This window comes from Pygocentrus nattereri, chromosome 6, assembly GCF_015220715.1.
Source record: "Pygocentrus nattereri isolate fPygNat1 chromosome 6, fPygNat1.pri, whole genome shotgun sequence".
In the NCBI taxonomy this organism is placed as follows: Eukaryota; Metazoa; Chordata; class Actinopteri; order Characiformes; family Serrasalmidae; genus Pygocentrus; species Pygocentrus nattereri.
In genome coordinates, this window is record NC_051216.1 from 15194965 (window position 1) to 15221754 (window position 26790).

Sequence of the window (26790 nt, forward strand, 5' to 3'; positions counted from 1 at the left end):
AGTGTTCCCAGCACAGTCTGTTTTCTCCAAAGGAGAAAAAAAAAAGATAAAGATGTCCCAGTTCACTCTTGAAGGAACATAATAGTTTGAAAAAAAAAAAAAACAGAATCCCTGACATAAGCTAAAAGTAAAATGTGAGTAAAGCCCAGAAAAATGATGTATTTAAGCAGTATTCAGAGCTAAACGATGCAGTAAAAGATGTGTGTAGCACTGAGCCATATTTCAATTTTATGAAGAAGGATGGTGGAGTGAATGTTGATTTCTGCATCTTTATTATAGTCTCACCCTTTGGTTTCTTGTGGCTGGTGAAAAATGATCAGGAACACAACGTAAACACCATAAATGGAAAATGTGCACAATTTTTATAAACCATGTATTTGCAGATGTCTAAATCACTGAGCCACTCTATTCTCTATTCTATTCTCTAATATCAGAAGATCTGGATGTATCCAAGTCAGATCATACTCAATGGTTTTTTTTGTATAATTTTGTATTTATCATGTCAAATAAGCAACTTGATCTCTATGCAAAGCTCCATCATGTCCTGGCCATATCTAAATATGCAGGCACACATTTGAATTCTGGGGCGTGGATCTGTTAGAAGCGCTTTGCCTAACAGTATTGGAAACTGTTTGGTCTTATCACATGGCCTTTTCCTTTCTCCTGCAACCTAATCCCAGGGAAAAAGACGACTATCAAACACACTTCTGTGGAATAATGTATTTATTTTTTTTACATCAACTCAATTTACCATTACTTATGGCTTTAAATGGCCTAGATACATGTTAAAGCTATGCTGAATGATTTCACTATGCATCTAAAGCACTGTAAAACAGTGATCAGGATAGAAAACCTGGTTTGAGTAATAGGAGCAAAAGACTGTCTCATTGTAATGTATGCGGCAGCAATGAGGCTGTGTAAGCAACTAAAACTAAAATAAGCAACAAGGAATCAGAAAGAGGTGCAGTGTGCAGTATGAAGTCTGAGGTTAAGCTCTCAGGTGGCAAAAGCTATTTACACGCATCATTTCTCCCCTAATGCTTAGTTATGCATCCCCCTGCCTTAATGACCATACCAATCCTGGCATATATGGATTACACCAGCCTCTGGAGATACTTCCTGTGCAATTTAGCCCATCTTCCACAAACATTGTGTTTCCCACACTCTAGGATGACAACTGTAGGATGTTTGTAGGTGACCGGTTCAACAGACATGATGGAACACTGGAACAATCTTAGTGACCAACAAAATCACCAGAGCTCAATCTTAACTTTTCTTAATAGGCATCCAGGCACAAAATTCTGTCTGAAATGTGCACCCAGTTCATGGAAGAGTGGGCTCAAGATATTGTGTCCAGAGCAGTTTAGCCCCATCCAGTCACACTGAAATTATTAGAAGTTTGTCAGCCTAGACTGCTTTTTGCACAAGGCACAATACAGGGATCATTTACATGTTTTGGTCTTTAGGGCATAGTAACAAAACCAGTCTGTTTAAAGGATAAAGAAAATCATACAGACAAAGAAAAGTTGGAAAAAGGTCATGTAAAAATAAAGTATGGTACATATTGGTACACGCAGACATCATAAGTGGACCTCAGGGGGGAACAAAGTACAACAAAAATGTAGGATATGAGCCCTTTAAGGCAACAGAACTTGTAACAAAGTACTAGTAAAGAAATGATTTTTGGTATGGTAAGCTTATTATAGCTACTGTATATGGCTTATGTATTCTTATTGCATTCCTTCCAAACAAAAAAACATTTTGGTTCTGCACTACAGCCAGCAAAACAAACTTTAAAAAGTGAGCTAGTTTTGAACATGATAAACAGATCCTTAACTGCTTTCAGGGTAGTACTGTAGCTCTGTCTGGTGAAGCACTGAGGTATCAAGAGTGTTTGTGTCTTCCTGAGACTCAGAAGTTGGTGTTGTGTAACTGGGCGATGAGACGAAGAGCCTCTCGCTGGTATGGGCGCACGGCTGTTCTGCTGCTCACCTCCTGCCACTGGAACTGCTCAGAGCAGCTGCCCATCTGAGGAGAGAGCATGGCATTAGATGAGTGTCTTAATCATTCATGTCTTAACAACACAACTTACATCTCAAAGTAATTTATAGTAGTTTCTGAATAATATGCCTTAAGATTAGTATCTGAATAAAAGCCAGCGCTGAAAGGGTTAATTAAATCTGAGTTTTAAAAGCTCTATCATAGACCATCATTAATATATCATCTTTATATCATTGTAATAATTTTAATTTTACCATATATTATAACATATACATTATATTATTATGTACACTGACCGACCAGTTTGTTAAAACCGACTCATTTCTACACTCATTGTCCATTTTGTCAGTTCCACTTACCATATAGGAGTGCTTATCTAATGCCTTGCTCTCTCTGTCTCTGTCTCATCACTCAGTTACACCACATTCTACGATTATAGACTGTAGTCCATCTGTTTCTCTGCCTACTTTGTTAGGCCTAGGATACTTTGTTAAGGGGGCTAACAAAGTAGGCAGAGAAACAGATGTAGAAGTAAACTTATGATAAGAAGAGCTGATAATATAGACAATGAGAGTAGATACAAGAAGGTGGTTTTAATGTTACGGTTGATCAGTGAATTGTCATTGTCAAAAAAAAACAACAAAAAAACAAAAGTAATTAAATTTTTAAGATTTTTACTTTTAACTTTAAGGTAGAGATGGTTTTGCCTTTTTCTGTTAACGTGCCGTTTACAAAACAGTTCACTGTTTTCTTTGAACAATGACAGTATGTTAATATAAATTATACTAATGAATATGAGATCTCGACATTTACTATAAAATCTTGCTGAAGCAGTCCAGTCCAGTCTAGTTGAGAGACAGAGAGACAGCATAACTGAAGGGAAGAAAGAAAAACCTTCCTACCTCACCGCCATCACCCGTCAGCAGGCTCCGCCGGTCGAAATGAACTGTTATTACAGTGGTTTCCACCCAGGCATTATCAGTGTTACGGCTGTCATCTACATAACCCTTGTAGACCTGGAAAAGAGCAGAGCACCAAAAATCCCTCTGAATGTTTCCAAAATCACAACCTCTGTGTCTCCACAACATGTATGTAGCCAGCGAATGGTGTAAAAACATTTACCCAGTGGCTTTTTGCCAAATAATATGTGAAAAGAAGGATGGCTACATTCAGTAATGACAACAACTCTGCTACCTGAATGGCTAACACAGGTGGTATATCTGACATTAACCTCTGTAATGTCATCTAATTATGCTCTTTAATTTAAAGGTCCCAATAAGTGCTCTTTGCACAATACCATAGTAAAATAACTTATGGACTTATGGTTCCTGCCAGAACCTTTCAGTGGGTAGTGCTTTAGTGAACTTTTATAAATGAGCTGTGAAGAATCTTTTCAAACTTTAAAGAACCTTTGCATAGTGTAAAGGTTCTAGTTACCTTCAAACATGGCACTTCAAGGAATCAGAAGTGGTTCTTTTATGTCCTCACTCAAAGAAACCTTTGAGGCATCTTCATTTTTAGGAGTGTAGGTTAACTAGCATGGACCCATGAGTGTTTTCTCACTTCCAGGTGTAGACAAGAGTGTATTACTGGTTCATTCTTTAACATTCACCTCTTTGACGCCAGTCCCTGACTCTATTTTGGCTTTGATTTTCTGGTAAAGCTTCTTCCCTAGTGCTGTTTCGAGCCTCTTGGGTAACGGTGCTCCGGGCTGGGCAGGACCCTGGAGGTTATATTTGGTACAACTTTTGACAGTGAAATCAGTTGCACAGATAAAAAGCACAGTTTAACAAGATAAACTCCATTAAAATGACCTACGACCACATATTACATCTCAAAGATCCCATAAATCACTGTATTTTTTTTTTTTGCTAAGGTACAGTGCTACTCAAAGAAGTCAGACACTCAAACAAGCACAATATTGTATATGAAATGAATGTGGCACTAATGTACTTTACAATTAGGCATGTTGATGAATGTAGTTTCTAAAATCATAAATCAGAATCAGAAATGTTTAACTATAAACAAAACAGCAGTGTTTTACTGGAGGATTCTCACCCCAGGGAATGTCCAGCATCCTGCTGTCTCCTCCCAGACAGCCAAGAACTCCAACACAGAGCCTTCAGATCTAGAGGAAAAAAAAGACAAATAAATAAATAAACAAACAAACAAATACATAACAGTCCTTCATTATAACCCACACACTTTACAATCTTCACTCTGAAACTCTCTCTAGTGAGATGACCTCTTTAGTGAGATGAACTCAGTATGACTCATACTACTAATCTGCTCACGTCGTGGTCATAATCTTATCATCATCTCATCAATGTTACAGTGATGGCAGTCGACCAAATCAACTATAAATATCAATCAGATGATATAATGTTTAAGATTTGAGACTATATTTAATAATAATAGACTCACTGTAAGTCGGAAATTGGATTTGAACACTTCTACATCTAGTACCTTGTGATAACTGGGTCTAGAATGTGATTAGGGCCAAGGCCTTTTAGAGCTCCTCTTCCCTTTATTCCTGTTCGCCCTGCAGGGTTCCTGAAAATTCAGACTCATTTATAACACTGTGATAGATTAAGTCAACAGATGCCAAAAGAAATACATGAATAAATAAATAAGAGGCTAGTAAATTGTTTAAAATGCATCGTTTACCTGTGGCTGTCTAAGGCTGAACTCTCTGAACTGAAAAATATAGAAACACAAACATAGTTGTCAAGATTAAATGGCAATGACAGTTCCACTCAGATTTCAACATGGATGAAGGCCACTAAAGACATACTCTGGGGTTTCTTGTTGATTGTAAATTGGAGGATAGTAAGGGGGGAAGTCCACCTACAACAGAATAGACTTTCTGATTACTATTTCTTCTACACATTCTTTTATAAAGCACTTATAAGTTTTGGTAATTTGTGATAAATACGGTCTAGAGCAGGTACCTCCCAAGGCACTTTCTCCTCAGGCACAGGGAAGCGTTTAACAGCACTGTCAGGATAGTAGTGCTGGCGGGCATAGAAGTGATGAGTCTTCTCCTCCTCTGGTTCATGCCCAGTAGATTCTGAAGGGTCACTCTCAGTGCTCTTCACTGCACAGGCTGAAAATAAAAGGCTCTGTAAGTCTGAACTGTTTCTGCTGAAAGCAAGAGACTCAACTACCTCTCTACTCAAACAAAGCTGGAGTAGCCTTTCATAAGTGTGCAGTTTTGCTCATGTCAGAAATGCCTCCTCTTTTCTTGATACCAGTGATGAAGCTTGGCACATCTGTTGGTTTAATGGGACTGGCTAACCATGAGGGACTAAGAATTCTGATAATCATGCAAATCAGAGAAATGGAAGAATGTGCAGAATGAAAAACAGCATATTTTGTTTGCAAAGAGGAAATGAAACCATCAGTCTCACCCATTATTGGTGCCTCCTGTTTAGATTTGTAGCCCTGGGATTGAAGAGTGTCCATAATCCACTGTAGAGCTTTAGTGGACTGTGAGACCTAACATAAAATGACACAGCTTTTATATCAGACCTTCATACTCAGAAGCTCAAGATTTAGTTAACCTAAGGGGCTGGAACAACATTATTTCATCTACTTTATGACTGCTATACTACTTAACCAGGAGTTACCAAGCCATCCCTTCTCTAAATCAACCTGTCATTTAAATGCAAAGCAGAAACTAAGACAAACTACGCTGGAGTTGAAAGCCCCAAATAGATTCAATGATGCTAATTATAGACCTGTTCCTCCAGCCGGGCCAGCCTTTTCGCCACGGCACCAGAACCTCTGTCATGTTCTCGTTCCAGTAGTTCTGACATGGTTTCAACCCTGAAAAACAATAAGTCTTATAATAAAACTTTGTTTGCTTATAAACCATAATTCCATAATGCCATGTGAACATGTTTTTAGTCATTTTATTTGCAGTAATACATTGTGGTTTTACATGTTACAAAATATTCACCAAAAGGTACTTTTAGATGTTTTATTCAATATTGTAAGAATTTTTAAAGATATCTCCTCTGTTATCTGCCATGTTATGCGGCTTTTTAGTCGTTCTGGTTCTATAGATTTTTTCATCAAATCTATCTTAAATTTCTTAATTGTCATTTACAGCTTCTTAGAGTCCAGCTAATCATTTGATTACATGAAGGAGCACTAGACTGACATGTTAGAATCATTTTATACACTTGTCTGTAACAAATAGATGTCATATTATTGAAAAAACTGATGAAAACATTGATGTACCTTACGTAGAAATACACTATATTGCCAAAAGTATTTGCGCATCTGCCTTCTCATGCATATGAAATTGAGTGAGATCCCATTCTTAATCCATAAGGTTTAATATGACATCAGCCCACCCTTTGCAGCTATAATAGCTTCAATTCTTCTGGGAAGGCTTTCCACAAAGGTTCAGAGTCCAGTGGTGGCGCTTTACACCACTGCATTCAACGCTTTGCATTGTGCTTGGTGATGTAAGGCTTGGATGCAGCTGCTTGGCATTGGAAACCCATTCCATGAAGCTCTCTACTTACTGCTCTTGAGCTAATCTGAAGGCCACATGAAGTTTGGAGGTCTGTAGCGATTGACTCTGCAGAAAGTTGGTGACCTCTGCGCTCTATGTGCCTCAGCATCTGCTGACCTCGCTCTGTCATTTTACGAGGCCTACCAATTCATGGCTGAGTTGCTATCGTTCCCAGTCGCTTCCACTTTGTTATAATACCACTGACAGTTGACTGTGGAATATAGATTTCACGACTGGACATGTGGCATCTTATCATGGTACCATGCTGGAATTCACTGAGCTCCTGAGAGCGACCCATTCTTTCATAAATGTTTGTACAAGCAGTGTGCTTGCCTAGGTGTTTTATACACCTGTGGCCATGGAAGTGATTGGAACACCTGAATTCAATGATTTGGATAGGTGAGTGAATAATTTTGGAAATATGGTGTATTTATATGGTTATGGCCACTATTTAATTGTTGATACCATTATTTAATGCTCTGATGATATTCAGTGGTTCAGGAAATTTCTGGTAGTGAGGTTTGGATCACTCAAAAGTGCTGCATCATATGGGTATCATTCTATAACATTATGGTAAGTCATGTACCATGAAAAGCGAGTGTGTGGGGTATTTGTATGTCATGGAATATGGCAGGAATCTTACTTTTCTACTGTGTCCTGGATGCGATGCTCCACACTCTGGCTCTTATCCTGCCTCAGAGATGACAGATAATTGTCCTTCATGAATGACTCCCATGATAACAGCTCCTCATCCTCTGCCTGACTCACCTCCTGCCCTGGACATGATGAATCAGCATTTAGCTTTACCAAAACCTCACTTGAACCCAGATCTTAAACATATGCTAAGAAATGGTGAAAAATATAACTAAGGGATATATAATGCCAGACACATGCTATGCTGATCATCTGGTGATGCTGTTTGTTTCATTCCTGAAGCTGAAAGGGCTTTGTGCTCACAGTTTAGTCAAAGCTAGTAAATGCTACACTATGCGAGCTCAATTTCGGAAAAGATCAACATTTTTTCTGGTTTATTGTATTTGCTAAAAATCATTTTAATGCACTCATCGTCAAACAGTTCCCTTTAAACTGGCCTTTATGTATATTTTGCCAGTTCTCAAACATAAACGCCTGTGCTGAATATCTTGTAAAGCTAGTTTATTTTGGAATAAAAAAAAGATTTCATATTTACTCCTCTGTGTGCTTTGATCATTTTCTTTGTTCTGCTGAGTATTTTAGTCTGATAGTACAAGTGTTATGGATGCTACCAGGCAGTCTACATGGAAGGTTTGACAGACATAGCAATAAAAACACAAGGAGGTGGGACATTCTTAGAATATTGCAACAATTATGTAACAACTGCCAAAGTAAGGCATCGAAGTAACTGACATAAGATTAGTCTACATGATTTAATGAGCTAAAACTAATCTGCACTGCACTTCTTCTTTTAGGTGCTACATAAAGATTTGGAATCTTTGTTAGTATTTCAGTGACACTTGCTTACTGAAGTGCCTGTGTTTGTCAGTGGGTCGTCGCAGCAACACATGTATGATTAACAGGTACAGATGGCTCAGGAGGATGAAGGGCGGGGGCAGAGCAGGACGGCTGTGGTATTCCTTTATCAGCTCATAACGTTGAAACTTCCAGATAGTGTCTGTATTATCCTGCACCTCTGTGAATGTGTAGCTATGGAATACAAGGGCAGAGCAGTTCATTTATAGACATTGGATTACTAGACATTAGACATTTTTAATGTATAGAAGTGTATGGAACACAAAATCGAAATAAAACAAATTAAAAATGTGAAATATTTGAATCAAACTTGTATATATAATCAGGGTGTTTATGGTTATAGTGCCTTTAAGACCAGTATATCGCTGCTTTCAGAATTTCAAAATACCTATTGCTCTTTACATCATGATGAATGGACCAAAACACATGGCTCACAATTACTTGGAAAAATGTCTGGTTCCATTGACTTACATTAAGCGTAAAGTATGTTTTGTCCTTCTCCTGTAAAGTTACTATTTTGGATATACAAAATTTTGTTCAGACAGCAGTGATATGTAAAAGCCCTGTGTTCTACTTGGCTGTGTTATGTTGCACCTTATTTAAAAGGCTGTTCAGTGTGAGTGGGTGGGGCTAAACTCATATAGGCTGAATGGGCAGATATGTACATAAACAAGTGGTTTTTCATGACATCACAAAAACAATCAAATCAAAACTGGCTGTGTTTGCAGATTAAGTTTTAAATATGGACTGTGTGGACTGAGAAGTGAAATCTACCTGCTTATACCTGCTACTTCATTATATATAAACAGGTATAAACTGCTATATAACTCATTATAAAAAAAGCCAGAAGAGTTGTGTTTTCGTGATATAGGCCCTTTACCTCTATTTGTGAGTTAGTACTGTCCTGAAATACATAATGCGCATAATTTATTGACTCTTTTAGTATACTTGAGAAAAAGGACTTGCAGTGTAACTATGCAGGGGGCTGACTGTCATACTCCAAGGGTGAGAAGAGGGACCCTTAGCTGCACTTACACTCATTCTGGACTCTCAGCCATGGCTCAGGGTAATAAATTCCATCTATAAGGTACCCTTCTAATTCTGGTAATTACCAAAATACTGACCTCTTGCAATGGGCCCAGACTGTGAAGGTGTAGTACTCACTTGAAGATGGCTATGAGGAGGTTGAGAAGCAATATGTTGGCAAACAGCAGGTAAACACACAGCATGATGATGGTCAGCCATTCTGGGAAGACTGGAATGTTATCATCATTCAGCACTGGACACTTGGGCTTCAAAGGATCTGTGCCATTTACACTACAACTGTCCATGGTAAACTGTGTATCTGGAGCACATAAAAAAGATCAAGCATCAGTATGGAATCCTTCAGAACTTTCAACATATTCTGCAGAGAAGCATATTGCAAGTACTTAGTCCACTGAGTGTCCATTATTTCTGTGATGGAGCTCTAAGACGGCATTATCTACCCCCACCAGGATTAGACCATCTGTCCATCCAAAGAAATTTGCTAGACAATGAGCAGAAGCCTTAGGGATTATTCTGAATAAGATAATGGACTGATTCCTCGATTCCTGTATTCCTCATTACTTTTGTATCAATTCCTGGATCAGCAAATAGCAAAGTATTAAACAGTCGTATGCAAACGTTTGCACACCCCTGGTCAAATTATATGCTTTGCTGATTTTTGTAAACAAAACCGAGTTAAAAGTTAATAAGTCCTCTACAGAGAACACACTTCTGAGATGACAGTGTTAGAATAAACTCCCAGACAAAATTAGGAACAACGGACAGAGCCCATCTTCTGCTGCGCCACACCTGAGAGTCGAACACCTCGTCTTCATATTCATGTGCTCTGATAAGTTTAATTCTTAGTTTGCAAACTCTTTGCTTCATCTTACTCACTGTCTATACTAGCTGGAATGTTCCCAAAGATGATGAGGTAGGGCTCATACACAGCTCCACGAAAGATCCAGTTGAGACGCTCCTCATTCTGAATGAGGATGCCCTGTTTGGCCACTCCATAGGCCACCACCCAGATACTGAGTAGGAACATGAAGAAGAACAGATCCATCATCTAGAGAGAGAGAGAGAGAGAGAGAGAGATAAAAAGGAAGAGTTAGAAGAGTAAATCAGGTAGTTGAGCATGTATCTCAGTTGGTCCTGTCTTTTTGGAATATGTTGAATAATAATACATACACAACTGAACATATACAGTAATATATATATATATATAATACATGCAGCAGCATAGTATTGATACACAACTGTTGACAGTACATTAATCAGCATCATCTACAGATGTTAGGTTCGATATGCATGATGAAATTGGACACATAACAGCATTGGCAGATAATTGCTTTAAAAAGCCTATCAGCCTTAATATTTCAAAGTCACATCTGGCAACATATTTATTGTAGAAGAGCAGAATTTTTAGGCAACACTGCGTTACTGTGCTAATATGTCATCATTTTATTCATTGTACTACATTTGTAAATCTGCAGTACAAATATACAGTCACACGCAAACGTTTCAACACTCCTGGTCAGATTACATGTTTTGTTGATTTATTAAGACAAAATAAGTTAATACATCCTCTACTGGAAACAGTCCTAAATGTAGTATTTTATTCTAATTTTATTGCACAATTTCTATTTATAGAAAATGGCAAACACAGAAAGGACAAAACATGAAGTGAAAAATGTGCTATAACATTTTTACAACCTCCACAAGAAGGGACGTCCCTGAAAAAGACGTTGTCTAGATGGCAGTATATGTTGCTCCCAAATGCATATGTACCCCTAAGCATTAATATTGCTACTATCTGGAGTGTGTAAGTTACCCATGCAATTGGCACTAACACACCCCAATAACATGACTTATTTCAAGCATTTCATGCATTTCACATCTACAATTCTACAATTTGTGTCCTCGATTCCTAAATTATTTCTGAAGGTTGTTCAAAGGAAAAGTGATGTTTTATATATATATATATATATATATATATATATATATATATATATATATATATATATATATATATATAAACAATAAAGTTGATACAGTAAATATGTTGTCTTTGTACTGTTTTCACTTTTTTGGAAACTAGGTCTGGAATTTGACCAGGGGCATCCAAACTTTTGCATATGACTGTAAATGTTTTCTAGTCTTTCTATAACAGTCCCAATTTCTACATTTTACAAACGTTTTTATGTATTGGCTCAGGCAGACACCTTTGAGCAACAGCTCACAATTCCCTTATCAGGGCATCCCTGGTTCAGGTGCTATAAATGCATGAACTATATGTACTGCATCAACTCTACTTTAGCGATTTTATTCTCACCATTTTCCTGACAATGATAATCTTAGGACCTAAGGTTCTGCTGATGGTGAAGATGGCCATCAGGCGCAAGCAGAATATGATGAAGTCGATGCAGAGGATGACTTTACCCACATAGAACACTGTTCCAGAAGCCTGCAGCCTGAAGGAGAAATTAAGTGTCTTATAATGTCATGTATGGACTGTATGTATGTTTGTGTGTAGGTATGTATGCATGTAACTAGGCTCTCATGCAAATATGACATCTACTATAAAACTGAGAAAAATATACAAATGATACAATGGCTTTTAGTGAACAGTGTTCCCCTAGAGAAAGCCAATGTTGAGCCAGTAAGCTGACCTGCAAGCCAGGCCAATGATGAAAAGCATTATCGACAGCACATCCAAAATGTTCCACAGGTCTTTAATGTACATCTTCGCTTTCTTCTGAAGGCCAAATCCATCCGAGTCATTGAAGAGCTAAACAGAAGGAGTAAATTGACACCAAACATGTAATGTCCTCCACAAATACTAGCACACTCAATTAACACTAAGAAAAAAAATGGAAAACATTGTCTTTAATATTTATAAAATGATTTCTGTACTCAAAGTCAAGAGACAACATTGTACTATTATACTGTGATACCAAATACACTTACTGTAAGTCCTTTTTCTGACTATTTTATTCTGAGATATGCTTGATTAGATTTTATTGTGCCTGTGCCAATCTCACCTGTCTGACCTCCTCACACACCAGAGAGATCAGCCACACATACAGTAGGAACTCCTTCCAGGATGGTGAAGGCTGGAAGTCTGTCATTAGCACCACAGCAAAGAGGCAGAGGAAACCAAAGTAGGAGGCGATGTTCCAGTAGAACTTCACCTGAGGGCAGGTGAACAGACCCATCAGCCGCGTCCAACAGTTCAGAGGACGTACGTGAGACTTCTGAGATTGGTCACTGTAGATACAAAGGAAGAACTCTTTTTAAAGTAGTACAGAATTCTTTTTAAAGTAAAGTAAACAGACACTCCGCTGTTGGCTGGATATTTTTGGTTGGTGGACTATTCTCAGTCCAGCAGTGACACTAAGGTGTTCAAGAACTCCAGCAGCACTGCTGTGTCTGATCCACTCAGACCAGCACAACACACACTAACACACCACCACTACCACATCAGTGTTACTGCATTGCTGAGAATGATCCATCACCCAAATAATATGTGGTGATATTGTTGGGGTCCTGACCATTGAAGAACAGGGTGAAAGGGGGGAAACAAAGTATGCAAAGAAACAGACAGTTGGACTATGTTCTATAAATGTAGAACTACAAAGTGCACCTACATGGTAAGTGGAGCAGATAAGTGGAGTGGAGAAACAAGGAGATGGTTTTAATGAAGCGGCCGGTCAGTAAGGTCTGAACTCACAAATATGGATTTAAATGTTTTATCCACCCACATTACTTATTCATAATTGTATAAGATTTTCTCTGCCATCAATTTCAGTCTTAATTATGCTGAACAATAAGGAAGTGTTCCATTGAATTAATGTGGACTTCCAGATCTTAGAACGTGTGGTTAAAATGAAGTCTCAAAACCTAAAAGCATCTTTATCGGAATGGATGTTCCACGAAATCTGAATTGTTAGTACCGATTCTGAGGTCTGTCTCTGTCATCAGCACAGAATCCAGTGACAGAGTCCATCACCAGCTTCTCCTCTTCTGTCCGCTCCGCTTCTCTTCGCATGGCCTCATCTCGCCTAACAAAACATACAAACACATACATTTGTCATCATTAGGATCATTGCATGCCAATGTGTATACCATCAAATTCCTAATCCAATCCATTTTTAATGCTAATCACGACAGGTTCTTCAGAAAATGTCATCAAAAGTGTCTGTTTCAAAGCTGCCCTAGATTCGATCTTGATGAAACACTGCCACCGTGTGGTGGATCTTTCCTGTGATCCTCCCATGATTTCATAACTTATACATACTTTGAATTCAAATAGGCAATCAGTTTATTAACTTATATTTTAAGTTATTTGAAATAGATGAAAGAGTGACTTTGGTCTGGCACATTTATTATGTTATACAATTAAAGCAGCAATGCAAATGTTCTCATATATACAAATTTATTATGAAGATGTGAGAGACCTATTAACATCATACAGAGCTATGACAACTAACATCGTTAAAGATACATTGCCTGGACTCTCATCTGTCCCTGAGAATCCCTGAGCACTGTCAGTGATGAGCACAGGGAACAATTTCATCAAGGTGAATAAAAAAGCAGGACCAAGGGAAATGGAGCCCTAGTATGCATGCTGACTACTGTCGGAGCCTCAAAAGAGATGTTACAGAAGCCACATAACGTAGAAAATAAACTTCTGTAACTTTTAAAGTAATGTTTAATACACAAACTTTAATGTAAACGTACATTTTCTTAACATTTCCAATGGCATGTTACATAAAATTCCTGGGTGGCAGAAAAATGTAATAACAGAAAACACAAATAACAACATTAAAATCACCTGTTTTTGTCACTCAATGTTACCTGAAGGCCAAAAATCCGGTGTAGATAAGTGGAAAGAAAACCATGCAGAGCAGGAGCTTCCATTGTGGGTTATCCACAGCTATCTCCCCATACCAGATCTGAGTCAACAGGGCCTGAAACAGCCAGTTAGGTTATTTCTAACATGGTGTTTGCAATTGCTGTGGTGGTTATAATTGGTAAATAGAATGATGGCAAATAGAATTTTTGTCCCTTAAACTTCTATGTAATGTCTATGTAAGCCCACACGGTAATTTCTCACTCTCATATCTATCTAACCTACTAGTTAGCAATTTAGGGGGGATGTATGTATGAATTTATGGTGATGATTAAGCTTTTGGTTCAGACTGACAAAAACCCTGTATCACTTTTGTCCATTCTTAAAGAGAGGTAACTGTAAGCATGTTTACCTGGACCCCTGAGTGAGCTATGAAGCTCTTGTCATCAGCCTCGAGGGCGAGGCGCAGACAGGTTGCCCCGCCCCAAGATGGCGAGACTCGAGTCAGCAGCTTCTGAGCTCTCTGTTCATCATTGCTATGACACTCGCTGAACACACCTGCAAAATGCAAAGAGAATTGTCTTTGATATACACACTTCCACTGAAAATTTTATAATAATTTACAATCAAATAAATGTGTTACTGCAGGTGATACAAATGAAAAAATTATATATGCTAAAACAATTATAATACAATGTTAATACTCTCCAGAGGTTTCAGATCATTCAGATCAGAAGACGATCCATCCAGAATCATGTATGAGACCTACAGATTATTCCATAATAATTAAAAAATTTTAAGGGAATAATTTAATAACGTTAAGGAATGTTCAGGGAAAAAAAAACATCCAGAATGCCTTGAATATGAAATGTAGTTAAATGAAGGCAGATGAACTGTCAGCATAACATGCCCTCTTGTGTCTAGTTTAGAATATTGTAATCTGTACTGTTTAAGTTATTATTGATTAAAAGAACAACCAGAACATGGCAAGCAATTGCAAACTTACCTGCTGTGTGGTAGGTACACAGGTTAAGATGTAATGTATTTGTAATAATGTAATATGTATTTATAATACAGAAATCTGTTACATATTATAAAGCCAGTGTTCAGAATACAGTACCGTTTATGATTTTAGGAAAATATTTTCAGAACACTCACCCAGTAAATTTAAAAATAACCATACAATCTTTAAAAGAAATATTAAAATACAGTAAATTACACCCAAATACACATTGAAGACTAATGAAGAACGCAGCAAGTGGTTTATTTACAAACTCTGAAGTTTCTCCTTAAGCCTGAGTAGAATGATAAATTATCAATGGTGAGATCTTCAGACCATCATTCAAATAATAATTGGATATTTTACATATTAAATATAAAACATATTACATATTAACAGACGAGAACTACAGAAAGAAAACTGCCAAGTAGTAACAGTGCGGAACAGTTTAAATTGAATAAAAATGAGAATGCTTTACCTATGTGCCTTATCAAAGTGTATTTTACATGTATTCTGAATGTACTACTTATTATGTTTTATAATTAAAAACATTATTAACATATATAGGACAGTGGTTTTCAATATTCCGCCATGACTACTGTATAGAACAAATGTTGCCCTGTACCGATGGCTCGTTTCTCATAGTGTTTGGCGAGTTCTCGCATAGATTCAGTTTCCTCTCCATTATCCCCTCCCTCTTCAGCAAGCTTCTTCAGGATCTTACTGGCAGCCAGAGCAGCAGCCATACAGTCACTGCACTGCAAAATAGAGACGCACAACATGTGTTCTTAACCAGGGATGGAGGTCTCAGAAAAAGAAACCTTTCAAGTTTGTCCTAAATTTGTATATCCACAGTATAAACTCAGATTACGGCTGGTTTAAATTGCTGAGTCAGTGTAATTTTCTATCAAGAATCTTTCTCCATCTATTAATCTGTGTCTACTGATCGGCTCCCTAGACCACTGACCTCTTGTCTAACGCTTGTCCAATGTTACCTGTTCCCAAGTGATTTCTGCCAGCTCTCTCTTGTTCTGCAGCACACTCCAGAGGAAAAGGTCTCTGCCTGGGTCCCATACAGTGTCTGGAGCTCTCTTCTCCTCAAAGCATGGCAGCTCCACGCTGTGGCCTTTGGCTGGCACCTGTCAGGATCATAGCAGGATGATCAGCAATGTTTGCAGCAGCAACTGTTTCTCAAAACACATTTAAGTTACCATTTTGATATGAAACACTTGCAACCATGCAAAAAGTCTCTCGGACGGTGCCACACTTACAGTATGAGAGACATTTATTGTTGTTAAGTTGTGTATATCCACTTATGAATATATGTTTACATTAGGGCTGAAGAAGTTAAGGTGATAGTAACACATTAATGCAATCTCCCTTTAACACGGTTAAATCCTTTAGCAACCTTCAAGCTGTAAATTGAATGCATGCTACTCTCGCCTTGAAATAAATCAGACTATACTGGATCCTCTTTGCTTGTTGAATCTACGAATGCTAAAGAAAGGCCTCTTGGATGGGAATTTGGAAGGGTGACTTGACAAAACTAAGGCTGTGTGTAGTTACAGACAGGCTGGGTTTAGTTATCACTGGAGTGCATCCAGTGATAATTAAACAGCAATGGTCAAGCTCACTGGAGAGTAAATGTGGGCTTTGTTGTGCTTGGCTGTGGGGTTAGTTAGTGGGGTTAAGTATCTGACATATCCTAGAAATCTAGAATCCTAGAAAGAACTGACATTTAAATGAAGGTATACGTATTATGCCAAATCTTACTCGTAAATAGAGGTGTGGAGTCAAAACACTTAAGCGAACATCAAAAAGTATCAATGTTTCTTAACTTCATATGTTAACTTTCAATACAAGGTAATATAAAAAGGTATTATTCCAAGACATTTTGGGCCATTTCTAATAGGCATCTAGTATTTCTATTGGGCGGCTAGTATTTCAAATAATGGACAAAGAAATCAAAAGAGAAATGTACAACACAACTGGAGATACAGTTTTTTGTTCTGACAGTGAAGATATATTCAAGCAACAGAGTAGCTACACAAGTAACCTTCATTTGTCAACAGTTATCACTTTGGTTTAAATCGCAAGACCAATTTAATCTAGCTACTTGGCTAATTCACAACAACTACATATGTTAAGAATTTTAAATATTTAAATATTTGAAGAGAAATGTTCCTCACAGTAAATAAATATGTGTTGAAAGAGTCCACTTGAGACAATGTCAGATGAAGCGCTATAGTTTACTGCAGGAAACTGCCTTACATCTTTCTTTCTTACACAACTGGGGAAACATTTGACATCTATAGTAATTAAAATTCGCTATTTAACCCTCCAAACATCCATAATTCTTATTCTGAGTCGAACTGTATTAACACTGCAAAATCAAACTCACAGTTAAACAGATGTCATCGTTAGGTTTTGCTACTCTCTGACAGGGTGATGCTGGGACGTACAGCGACTGAGTAAAACTGCCCAGCAGGTGACGCACTTCATCCGACACATGGTTGAGTGCAATTTTAGTGCCCCTTGGAGCGCGCTTGGCCAGTTTGCGCAAGAAAAGGCAGCTGGGCAGGTGTGTATACAGCTCATGAAGGGTGTCTTGATGATGGAGAAACTGGCGGATGCACACTCCGTTCTCCAGCAGAAGACGCACAAACTCGGATTTATGGCCCACCAGTGCAGAGAACATGGCCTGGTGCAGGTCACTGGACTGGAAAACAACAAGCAAGCTTCTGGAGTGAACAGAGTTGGCAACATGGTGACATTTATTTCTATTATGATAAATTACATCACAATCTCCCAAGGATATCAAGAACACTTAAAGAACATTGACAAGCTGATTAGTTCAATACAAAAGAGCGCAATGAGTGACCTCTTTACCTGGACTTAATACAGGTCAGTACATTAAATGTTGAATAAAAATCAATGTACTCATAGTTCTTGACATTATTTTTAAAATGGGGCACTACTGAAGGTTTTATGTCGGTTCCAACTAACCAAACTTCAGAAGAATGAAACATTGCGACACATCATATAATTTGAATGTCTTGAAGTATCATCATTCCTGCCAAATTGTTCACCCCTATATATAAGCAGTAGCAGCGCTGGAACAATTTCGTATTTATTTCAACTGTAGTTGATTTAACAGAAGAGGTTTGATATAAATATATGTCAATATATTAAATCTAGGGAGTTCAAAATCGGTGAATATTTGCAAAAAACAATAAAGTTTATCCGTTTGAACATGAAACATCTTGTCTTTGTAGTGTATTCAATTGAATATAGGTTGAAAATCATCGTATTCTGTTTTTATTTATGTTTTACCCAACGTCCCAACTTCACTGGAATTGGGGTTGTAAACCATTTCAGCATACATTATTGTAAGGGTCCAGCCTGTGCCGCCGGGTATCAACCTAACTCTAAAACTGTGATCATTTTGGTCATTGATGTCATGATAGGAAATGTTCATGTACAGCACAACCTTTACATTATATTATGTTACATGAACCTAAGATGAGAGCAGTGAAAGTAATGTAATGTACTGTGTAACAGACCTTCCAGTGACTTTCTTCAGTAAATATCTCACTCTCTGCAATGTCCACACGATTCCAGGCCACAGCCAGCTCTAGCTGTCTCTCCCGTTTCTGCTTGCCCACACTGACACTGCTACGGGAGGCTGCAGGAAGACAAATAAAAATAAAAACAAAAAGAAATAGTGAAGTGTACACTACGTGCCCAAAGGTTTGTAGACAAATGTTTCTTTTGTTTTTTTTTGTTCTCCTTCGCTGCAGTAACAGCCTATTCCTCTTTGAAGGATTTACACTAGATGTTGGAACATTGCTGTGAGGATCTGATTATATTCAGCTACAAGAGCATTAGTGAGGTCAGGTACTGATGCTGGATGATCAGGTCTAGGTCACAAACGCCACTCCACGTCATCTCAAAGACACTGGATGGAGCTCCATCACTCCATGAAGCACAGTTCCACATGTCCAATGCAGAGGTCTTTATATCCCTCCAGGCCACACTTGGCACTGAACATAGAATCCTAGGCTCATGTGCAGCTGCTCCAGATCATCTCATTCTATTGTAATGCTTTGCTTTGTAAAGAACGGATGACCTTAAAATAGCTGAATTCACTAATTAGAAGAGGCGTCAAATCTTTTAGATTTGCTGTATGAATTTATTTCCAAAACTAAAAAATGGCAACTTTTTTTTTTACTTTATTATTTTTGTTCTAAAACTTAAAATTGAAAATAAAGCAAAAACCCTTTTGAATAAATGTATCTAAACTTTTGATACGTGCAGTGCATCATCATGAACCTGGTATTACAGTGAAGCTCGCATCAGAGTTCTTCACACCACATCACATCATAAATGTGCTTGGGCTTTTCTTAAATTTTCTTAGTGTTTTCTTACCGACGATTGCTTTTGCCCAGACGAGTAGCTTTAAATATCACATTCTCAGAAGCCTTTGCAAGGCGTTTTCACAGCACTAGAGTTACATAATTAGTTCTGTAATGCGCATAACCATCTGTCATCCACAGGACCTAAATTTAATAAAGAAAACATGATAAATTACAGCTCACATCCAAAGCTCATAGACACTGTGTTACAGCCGCTAATGGAAGCAGGAATTTATTCAGCATTCAGTTCCTAAGTGTGCCTGATGAGACATGAACTCAGCTATTACTTTCTTAAGTATGCTGATGAGTGCAATTCCCAGCAAGTGAATGGCGATAATCACTTTGATTCAGTTAGCATAACGATAAAATATTTTTCACCTTTTAGAAAAGCTTGGAGAATGGCCACATCCAGGTCACTGTTTTTCTCCTCGTCGATGCAGAACACTGTCAGTAACTGCGGCATTCGAACAATGTCTTGAATCTGTGAACAGCATCAAACAAGGATATTGAGTGTGTGGCTGTTCCACTCCCAACTGTTCAGAAATTTCTAACTGTCATGGCATTTTCCCAGTGAGTTCATTTCTAAGCTTTGCAATCTCACCCAGTGACTTTTCTGACTGTCAGCTTTAATTTATTAAATTTAATTTATTACCAGTTAGAAATTGTAGTGTATAGAAACTATAGAATATATTTGTCTGAATTATTGGATAACACATTATAAAAGCAGGCCTTAATGAATAGCTTCTTCATATCTAATAGTTTATTTAGTTCATTCTTCTTATCTAATAGTTTATTAATAAACGAGCTGTTTTTAATGATATAATCTATACAATAATAAATACTAGCATTTAACTGATGAACTATTTACTCATAGCAAAATAGGAATAATCAGTGATTATTTTGAATAGTAAGAAACTCATTAATTATAGGTGTTATTAAAAATGGCATAGCTAATTTATACCAATAATTCCGTAGTTTGAAATATTAAGCATGTACTGAATGCAGAGACTTAAGTAGTTAGTTACATTTTTTGCTATTTTGTGACTAGAACTTTTTTCTTAATTCTTAGTCAACTGTTACTGGTTAATGTGGTCAATATATACTTATTAAACATTAATAATCATTAATTGGACCACTTTTAGTTGCAACTGAATTTTACAATGCACTTACAAACATACATCACATCACTTATTACACTCATAAAACATTCATGAATAGCACTTAAAGTGCATTGATTATTTGCATGTGCAAGTGCCTTGTTATTCAAATTGTATACTCTTAAAATGACAATTCTTTAAGGGTTCTCAAATAAATAAAATGGTTCTATATAGCATCGTTTTGAATAGGGTTCTATATAGCACCAAAAATGATTCTTGTATTGGTACAAGCCTGACACCGTAACAATAGCATAACCCTTTCTGGTGCTACAAAGAACAGTTTTCAGAAAAATGTGATATAGAACCATCTACAGCACATTCTCCATCACTCTCAAAAAACCCCTTAAGTGTGCAAGGTTCTATATGGGTGAGTGTGCAAGGTTCTACTAAAGAACCCTTGAAGAACCAGTGTTCCATTTATTGATGCATAAGTATCAATTACATAATTACTAACCACTATTAACCAACATTAAGGAAATGATATAACTATTTAAAGGGACCTGTGATTCATGAGTGTTTATCAAACACTGTGTTTCTAGCACTATTTTAGGACTTAACTCAGCACTGGCTAATACACTGTAAACACAATTCACATTTTCAGTCTCACCTTCTTGGTCCACTCAATGATCTTGATCTCAGAGAAGGACTCGTACTCCTCTGCGAAAAACCTCTTCAGCAGTCGATGGATCAGAGCCAGAGTGACCTTCAACAAGGGTAGACCAGCCACATGAGCGATGACATCAGCTAAGCGCCCAGACCCTTCCAGAATAACACATGGAGTGCTGTTCATCATAGAGTTGTAGATTGTCTGTGGGAAGTGAAATGCTTGAGTCAGACCAAAATGCATATATATATATATATATATATATATATATATATATATATATATATATATATATATATATATATATAATTAGTGTTGTACAAACATCAACCAACAACAAGAAAAGTGTGATCTTACATTTAGAGTTCCAGGTCCACCATCCAGCACCACACACACGACTGGAATCTTCACACCACTTTCTGGTAAAGACACATGACAACTGTCAGCTCAAGAAAATGGGGCTTGTATAAGATTCAAAAGTGTCAAACTGTTGCATGTGAATGAAATGTGCGATGTAAACACAACTCCTGCCAAACAAAGCAAACTGCAAGTAACATATTAATGTGTAGCCACGATGTATCTAACCATCAGCATAAAATTGCTATTAAACTACTAGAGGTAAGTTTGAGGAACACTGCAAAGAGTTTTAACTGAATAAACTTGTTTCATAGTAGCTGCCAAGTGGAAAAGTGTACAGTTAGCTTAGGACTGAAAGGCAAAAGGAGCTCAATGGCCATCCTTAAAGGGTCCAAATTATGGAAAACCAAGTTTTCATAGCTTTTTAATGTAATCATTTTTATTCAATATAACTGAATTCATTGTTTTTGTGATGTAATATGAAGCGTCAAATTTCCATGTATCCTCCAAATTCAGTCTACAGTAGTTTAGCCCTGCCCATTCAGGCTGAAGTTATAAGGGGCGTTTCAGACTCGGTTACTTTTTGAATGTGGCACAATACAGGGCATCCAATCACAACAGAAATCATATTTTTATAGCAGTCTTAAAGGTACATTAATGAAAATAGCCTGTTACCCTTCTGCTGACTCACCTTTGTTTCCCAGAGGCTGCTCAGAGATCAGTTTCTCCAGCCTACCACGAACATCAATCTCAACCCCATAATGGCCCTGTGTACCATCATCCACCAGCAGGAAATGAGAATGGTTAACATCCAGACAGGAGAGACGGCCCTGACCCTGCTCATCCAGATAGTAATGAGCAGGAAAGCGACCCTGAAAAAGAAGAAGAGCAAAAAAGCTATATATATATATATATATATATATATATATATATATATATATATATATATATATATATATATATATATATATATACACCCATACACACACACACGCTGACTTACCATTTGACCCAATCAGCTTTGCCCATAAGCTGATTTTCAGCTTATTTTCATTCATCTAAAAAAGTATTTAAAACCAGGCAATCATATAGTATGTCACCTCAGAATGGACAAGACCATGCCGGTTGTGGATGATCCCCCAGGTAGTCACACCAATTGCCACAATCTGTCCGTCTACAGAGTTGCTGCTGAGGGTGTAGTCTCGCACCGCACTCCCGACGTGCTTCATCACACCCGTGTGTGTGCCACCTGTCAGGATCCAAGCACCTGTAACAGATGTAAATCAGTTGCCTTGATAAGTGTTTGGAGCCTCTCATTCTCAAAACATCTGGCTAGCAATTTTTTTATCATGTACTTCCTAAAAATACATATTTTCAAACATGTAAATCTCAGTTATCCTTAATCATCTGTGTTATCTTTATGCAGTTGGCGAGACACAACTTCAGTCTGCATTCAGAGGCTTAAACACTTTTTTGTGCATTGTGTGTCAGTGTGTACCTGTGGTCTGGGCCACCTTAATTAGCCCTCTGCGGAACTTATCCTTCAGGTGGGTCTTCATGTAGAAGTTTTTGGCTCCACCTGTCACTGAGATTAACAGGTTTGGGGGGTTGAGCTTCCAACGTTCTGTCATCAGCTGGTACAACACCTCAGCAGATGTTTCTGAAGATACACGAATATACTGCACGCACACACACACACACACACACACACACACACACACACACACACACACACACACACACAAACTTGCTTTATTTTTCTTGTTATCTTCTATATTTTAGAATAATATGGAGAAGAACAAAGACATCAAGACACATAATGAATTACTATCAAATGGGACTATATATAGACCCACCCTACAACATTAATTCAAGTGCATTAACAAGGACAGACATCAAACCAATTTAGATTTAATTTGGAAATAGAATAATTAGGATGATACAATGATTGTGATTTTCCAGCTCAATATTTCATTCTAGATTTCAGTAAACATATTACATTTCTAAATAAAAGCTGATTTTGGGGAGGCAATGTTTCCAAAGATATACTGTTAAATGAATACTTTTGTTCTGGAAATAAGTTCACATAAGTAACTATGAATTACACTATGTATAAATACTTACACATATATACACATACACTATATTGCCAAAAGTATTTACTCATCTGCCTTCACATGCATATGAACTTGAGTGGCATCCCATTCTTAATACATAGGGTTATATATGATGCTGGCCCACCCTTTGCAGCTATAACAGCTTCAACTCTTCTGGGAAGGCTTTCCACAAGATTTAGGAGTGTGTTTATGGGAATTTTTGACCACTCTTCCAGAAGCGCATTTGTGAGGTAAGACACTGATGTTGGATGAGAAGGCCTGGCTCACAGTCTCTGGTCTAAATCATCCCAAAGATGCTCTATCGGGTTGAGGTCTGGACTTTGTGCAGGTCAGTCAAGTTCTTCCAAACCAAACTTGCTCATCCATGTCTTTATGGACCTTGCTTTGTGCACTGGTGCGCAGTCATGTTGGAACAGGAAGGAGCCATCCCCAAACTGTTCCCACAAAGTTGGGAGCATGAAATTGTTCAAAATCTTTTGGTCTGCTGAAGCATTAAGAGCTCCTTTCACTGGAACTAAGGGGCCGAGCGAAACTCCTGAAAAACAATCCCACACCATAATCCTCCCTCCACCAAACTTTACCACTTGGCACAATGCAGTCAGAAAAGTACCGTTCTCCTGTCAACCGCCAAACCCAGACTCATCCATCGGATTGCCAGATGGAGAAGCATGATTTGTTACTCCAGGGAACAAATCTCCACTGCTCTAGAGTCCAGTGGCGGCGCTTTACACCACTGCATTTGACTGAAACTGTTCTTGAGCTAATCTGAAGGCCACATTAAGTTTGGAGGTCTGTCGTGAAACTGCAGAAGGTCGGCAACCTCTGCGCACTATGCGCCTCAGCATCCGCTGACCCCGTTCTGTCATTTTATGTGACCTGCCTCTTTGTGGCTGAGTTGCTGTTGTTCACAATCACTTCCACTTTGTTATAATACCTCTGCCAGTTGACTGTGGAATATTTAGTAGCGAGGAAATTTCACGACTGGACTTTTCACAGGTGGCATCCCATCACGGTACCCTGCTGGAATTCACTGAGCCCCATGAGAACCCATTCTTTCACAAATGTTTGTAGAAGCAGTCTGCAGGCCTAGGTGCTTGGTTTTATACACAGTATATGTGGCCATGGAAGTGATTGGAACACCTGAATTCAATGATTTGGATGGGTCAGTGAATACTTTTGGCATTATAGTGTATATAAGCTTTTAGATGAAAATTCCTTTAAAACTATGGAACATGCAGTTTTGCATACAACTCTACACAGCCAACAACATCACATCACACAGTGTGAGTGAGTGCTGTTTCAGGACAGATTTGTTACAGGACTGGATCATGTATTAATTTTACCCTCCTTTGATAATCAATTCAGCATGTTGTTGCTGTTGCACAAAAAACTTGTATCTCCATTAGGCATAATTTGGAAACTCCAGTTACTCTTTGCATTGTTTTAAATTTCATGATAAAGATACCAATAGTAATGCACCAAAATTACTTGGGAAAAAGTCTTGCTACATTAACCTCCATTACAAGTTAACATTTTTTTCCTTCTCCTTTAAAGTTACCATTTTGGAGATACGAGGATTTGTTCCAACAGTGACAATATTCTTCTGATATTGATACTGATAGCTGGTATTGGGTCCGTGGATCTCTACTATAATGCATTTGAGTGTCCTTCACAAAAAGTCCACACATTTGTTTCACCTTTGCTGTTTTTTGTCTGATTCCTCCAAAGTTGATGTCACCGAATGCATCAGTGGGGACCTCTCTAACATGCCTCTGTTGGTCCCACTGCTCCCCCATGAATTCCTCTGGTTTGATGGCCTCATCAGTGTGGTGGACCTTTGGGTAGCCACACATACAAATCCCCTCTCTGTGTGGGGTAATCCACATTCACACATGGGTTACTGCCCAACAATACAAACACAGCACACACACTGGCCAACTACCAACAGAATAGTTAACAGAGCTGGACTTACTTAAACAGAGATAGCATGAACATGGTGACATAGTCAGTGATTCATAACTACTAATGTAGTGGATGAGTGAGTGGTCATGTGGAACACTGTCAGTACTCACATCTAGTCTGTCAAGCTCAAAGCACCTTTAATACTGGCATTTAAAAATAAATGCGATGAGTGATGACTACACACTATTCAAATTAGAGTGATGTAATAGAAGAATTACTTTTAGTCTACTTACTTTTAAATTACTTTTATAAAGAACCTTAGAGGGGAAATTACACCAATATTTCTAAATTTCTACATACTGATTTTGCCTAAATGTTAACATAATCATTAAGAGTGGTTTGATGTTAAATGCTTCATTCTGGAGACATGTACCGAGTCAGAATTGCTCACATCGGTGATGGGAACCAGACATCCAAAGCATTTGATGCCTCGAAAAGCTATGAACCATTAAATGGTTACAAACACTTTACTTAAACCCTGAGATTTTGTTGAAATAAGGTTTTGGCCCAATTTTGTTATGCATTTACAGTGAAGAGGTACACACAGGTTGTTGTAAGACAAAAGATTCCCAGCAAAAACCTATTTTTTTTTTTTTTCAGATTTTGTGCTACTTTGCTGTCATGAACAAAAGCAATATCACTGTTGTCAGATCAAAACCTTGTATCTCCAAAATGGTAACTTTACAGGAGAAGTAAAAAACATACTCTACTCTTAATGTAAGTCAATGGAACCAGACATTTTTTCAAACTAATTTTGGGCAATTTCTGTTGGTCCATTCATCGTGTACCTAACACAGAAGCTGTAGAACCATAGGTACTTTCAAATTATGTCAAAAACATAAAAACAACAAAAATGGACATACAAGGTCTTATTCTGACAGCAGCGATATTTTTTTATCAATTCAGACCCCAAAGCATCTCACTGGTATTACTCAGCACAACATGCAAGGTCAACTGAAAGAACACCAGTGCTCTCTGTTTTAGGTAGAATACGTAAACAAGCATAAAAAACATATATCACAAAAACATACCTGCCATCTTCCACAAAGTAGCAGCACTCCTTCTTCTTAATGTTCTCTTGAATCCAGGAGGACAGGGAGCAGCGCTGGAAAGAAGGAGATAGAGAAATGCATCTGGAGCTTTTAACCACACTCACTGCTAGAGTCTGCACCAACGCAGGCTCCACTGCTGCATCTCCCATACTCACACACAAAGAGTGAAAGATAAAGAGAGAAAGAAGGAAGCTGGGAAAGTGAGGCTTT

The 26790-nt window shown here is 37.9% G+C and overlaps 1 protein-coding gene across 1 annotated transcript; it reads right to left on the reverse strand.

Moving 5' to 3' along the window:
• Positions 1-705: 705 nt before the first annotated feature.
• Positions 706-26790, reverse strand: trpm2 (transient receptor potential cation channel, subfamily M, member 2). Its single transcript, XM_017691580.2, has 32 exons — positions 26560-26790; positions 25264-25432; positions 22948-23128; positions 22550-22716; positions 22141-22321; positions 21450-21511; positions 21096-21296; positions 19710-19812; positions 18480-18601; positions 17318-17635; positions 15912-16055; positions 15542-15674; positions 14329-14474; positions 13922-14034; positions 13018-13125; positions 12106-12331; positions 11734-11852; positions 11397-11535; positions 9959-10130; positions 9200-9380; positions 8028-8209; positions 7170-7302; positions 5742-5829; positions 5412-5499; positions 4953-5107; positions 4796-4848; positions 4669-4698; positions 4468-4554; positions 4060-4129; positions 3614-3724; positions 2904-3017; positions 706-2028 (listed from the first exon to the last, which is right to left on the reverse strand). Exons 1-32 carry the CDS (start codon positions 26727-26729, stop codon positions 1912-1914), a joined length of 4383 nt encoding a protein of 1460 aa, XP_017547069.2. The 5' UTR covers positions 26730-26790; the 3' UTR covers positions 706-1911.

Excerpts from the sequence above, each read along its gene's own strand:
- trpm2 (XM_017691580.2), bottom strand. The coding sequence starts at position 26,729 with ATGGGAGATGCAGCAGTGGAGCCTGCGTTGGTGCAGACTCTAGCAGTG. Across the intron at positions 10,131-11,396 it reads TTATCATTGTCAGGAAAATG|ATGATGGATCTGTTCTTCTT; the intron begins GTGAGAATAAAA and ends CTCTCTCTCTAG. Across the intron at positions 4,699-4,795 it reads AATCAACAAGAAACCCCAGA|TTCAGAGAGTTCAGCCTTAG; the intron begins GTATGTCTTTAG and ends TATATTTTTCAG.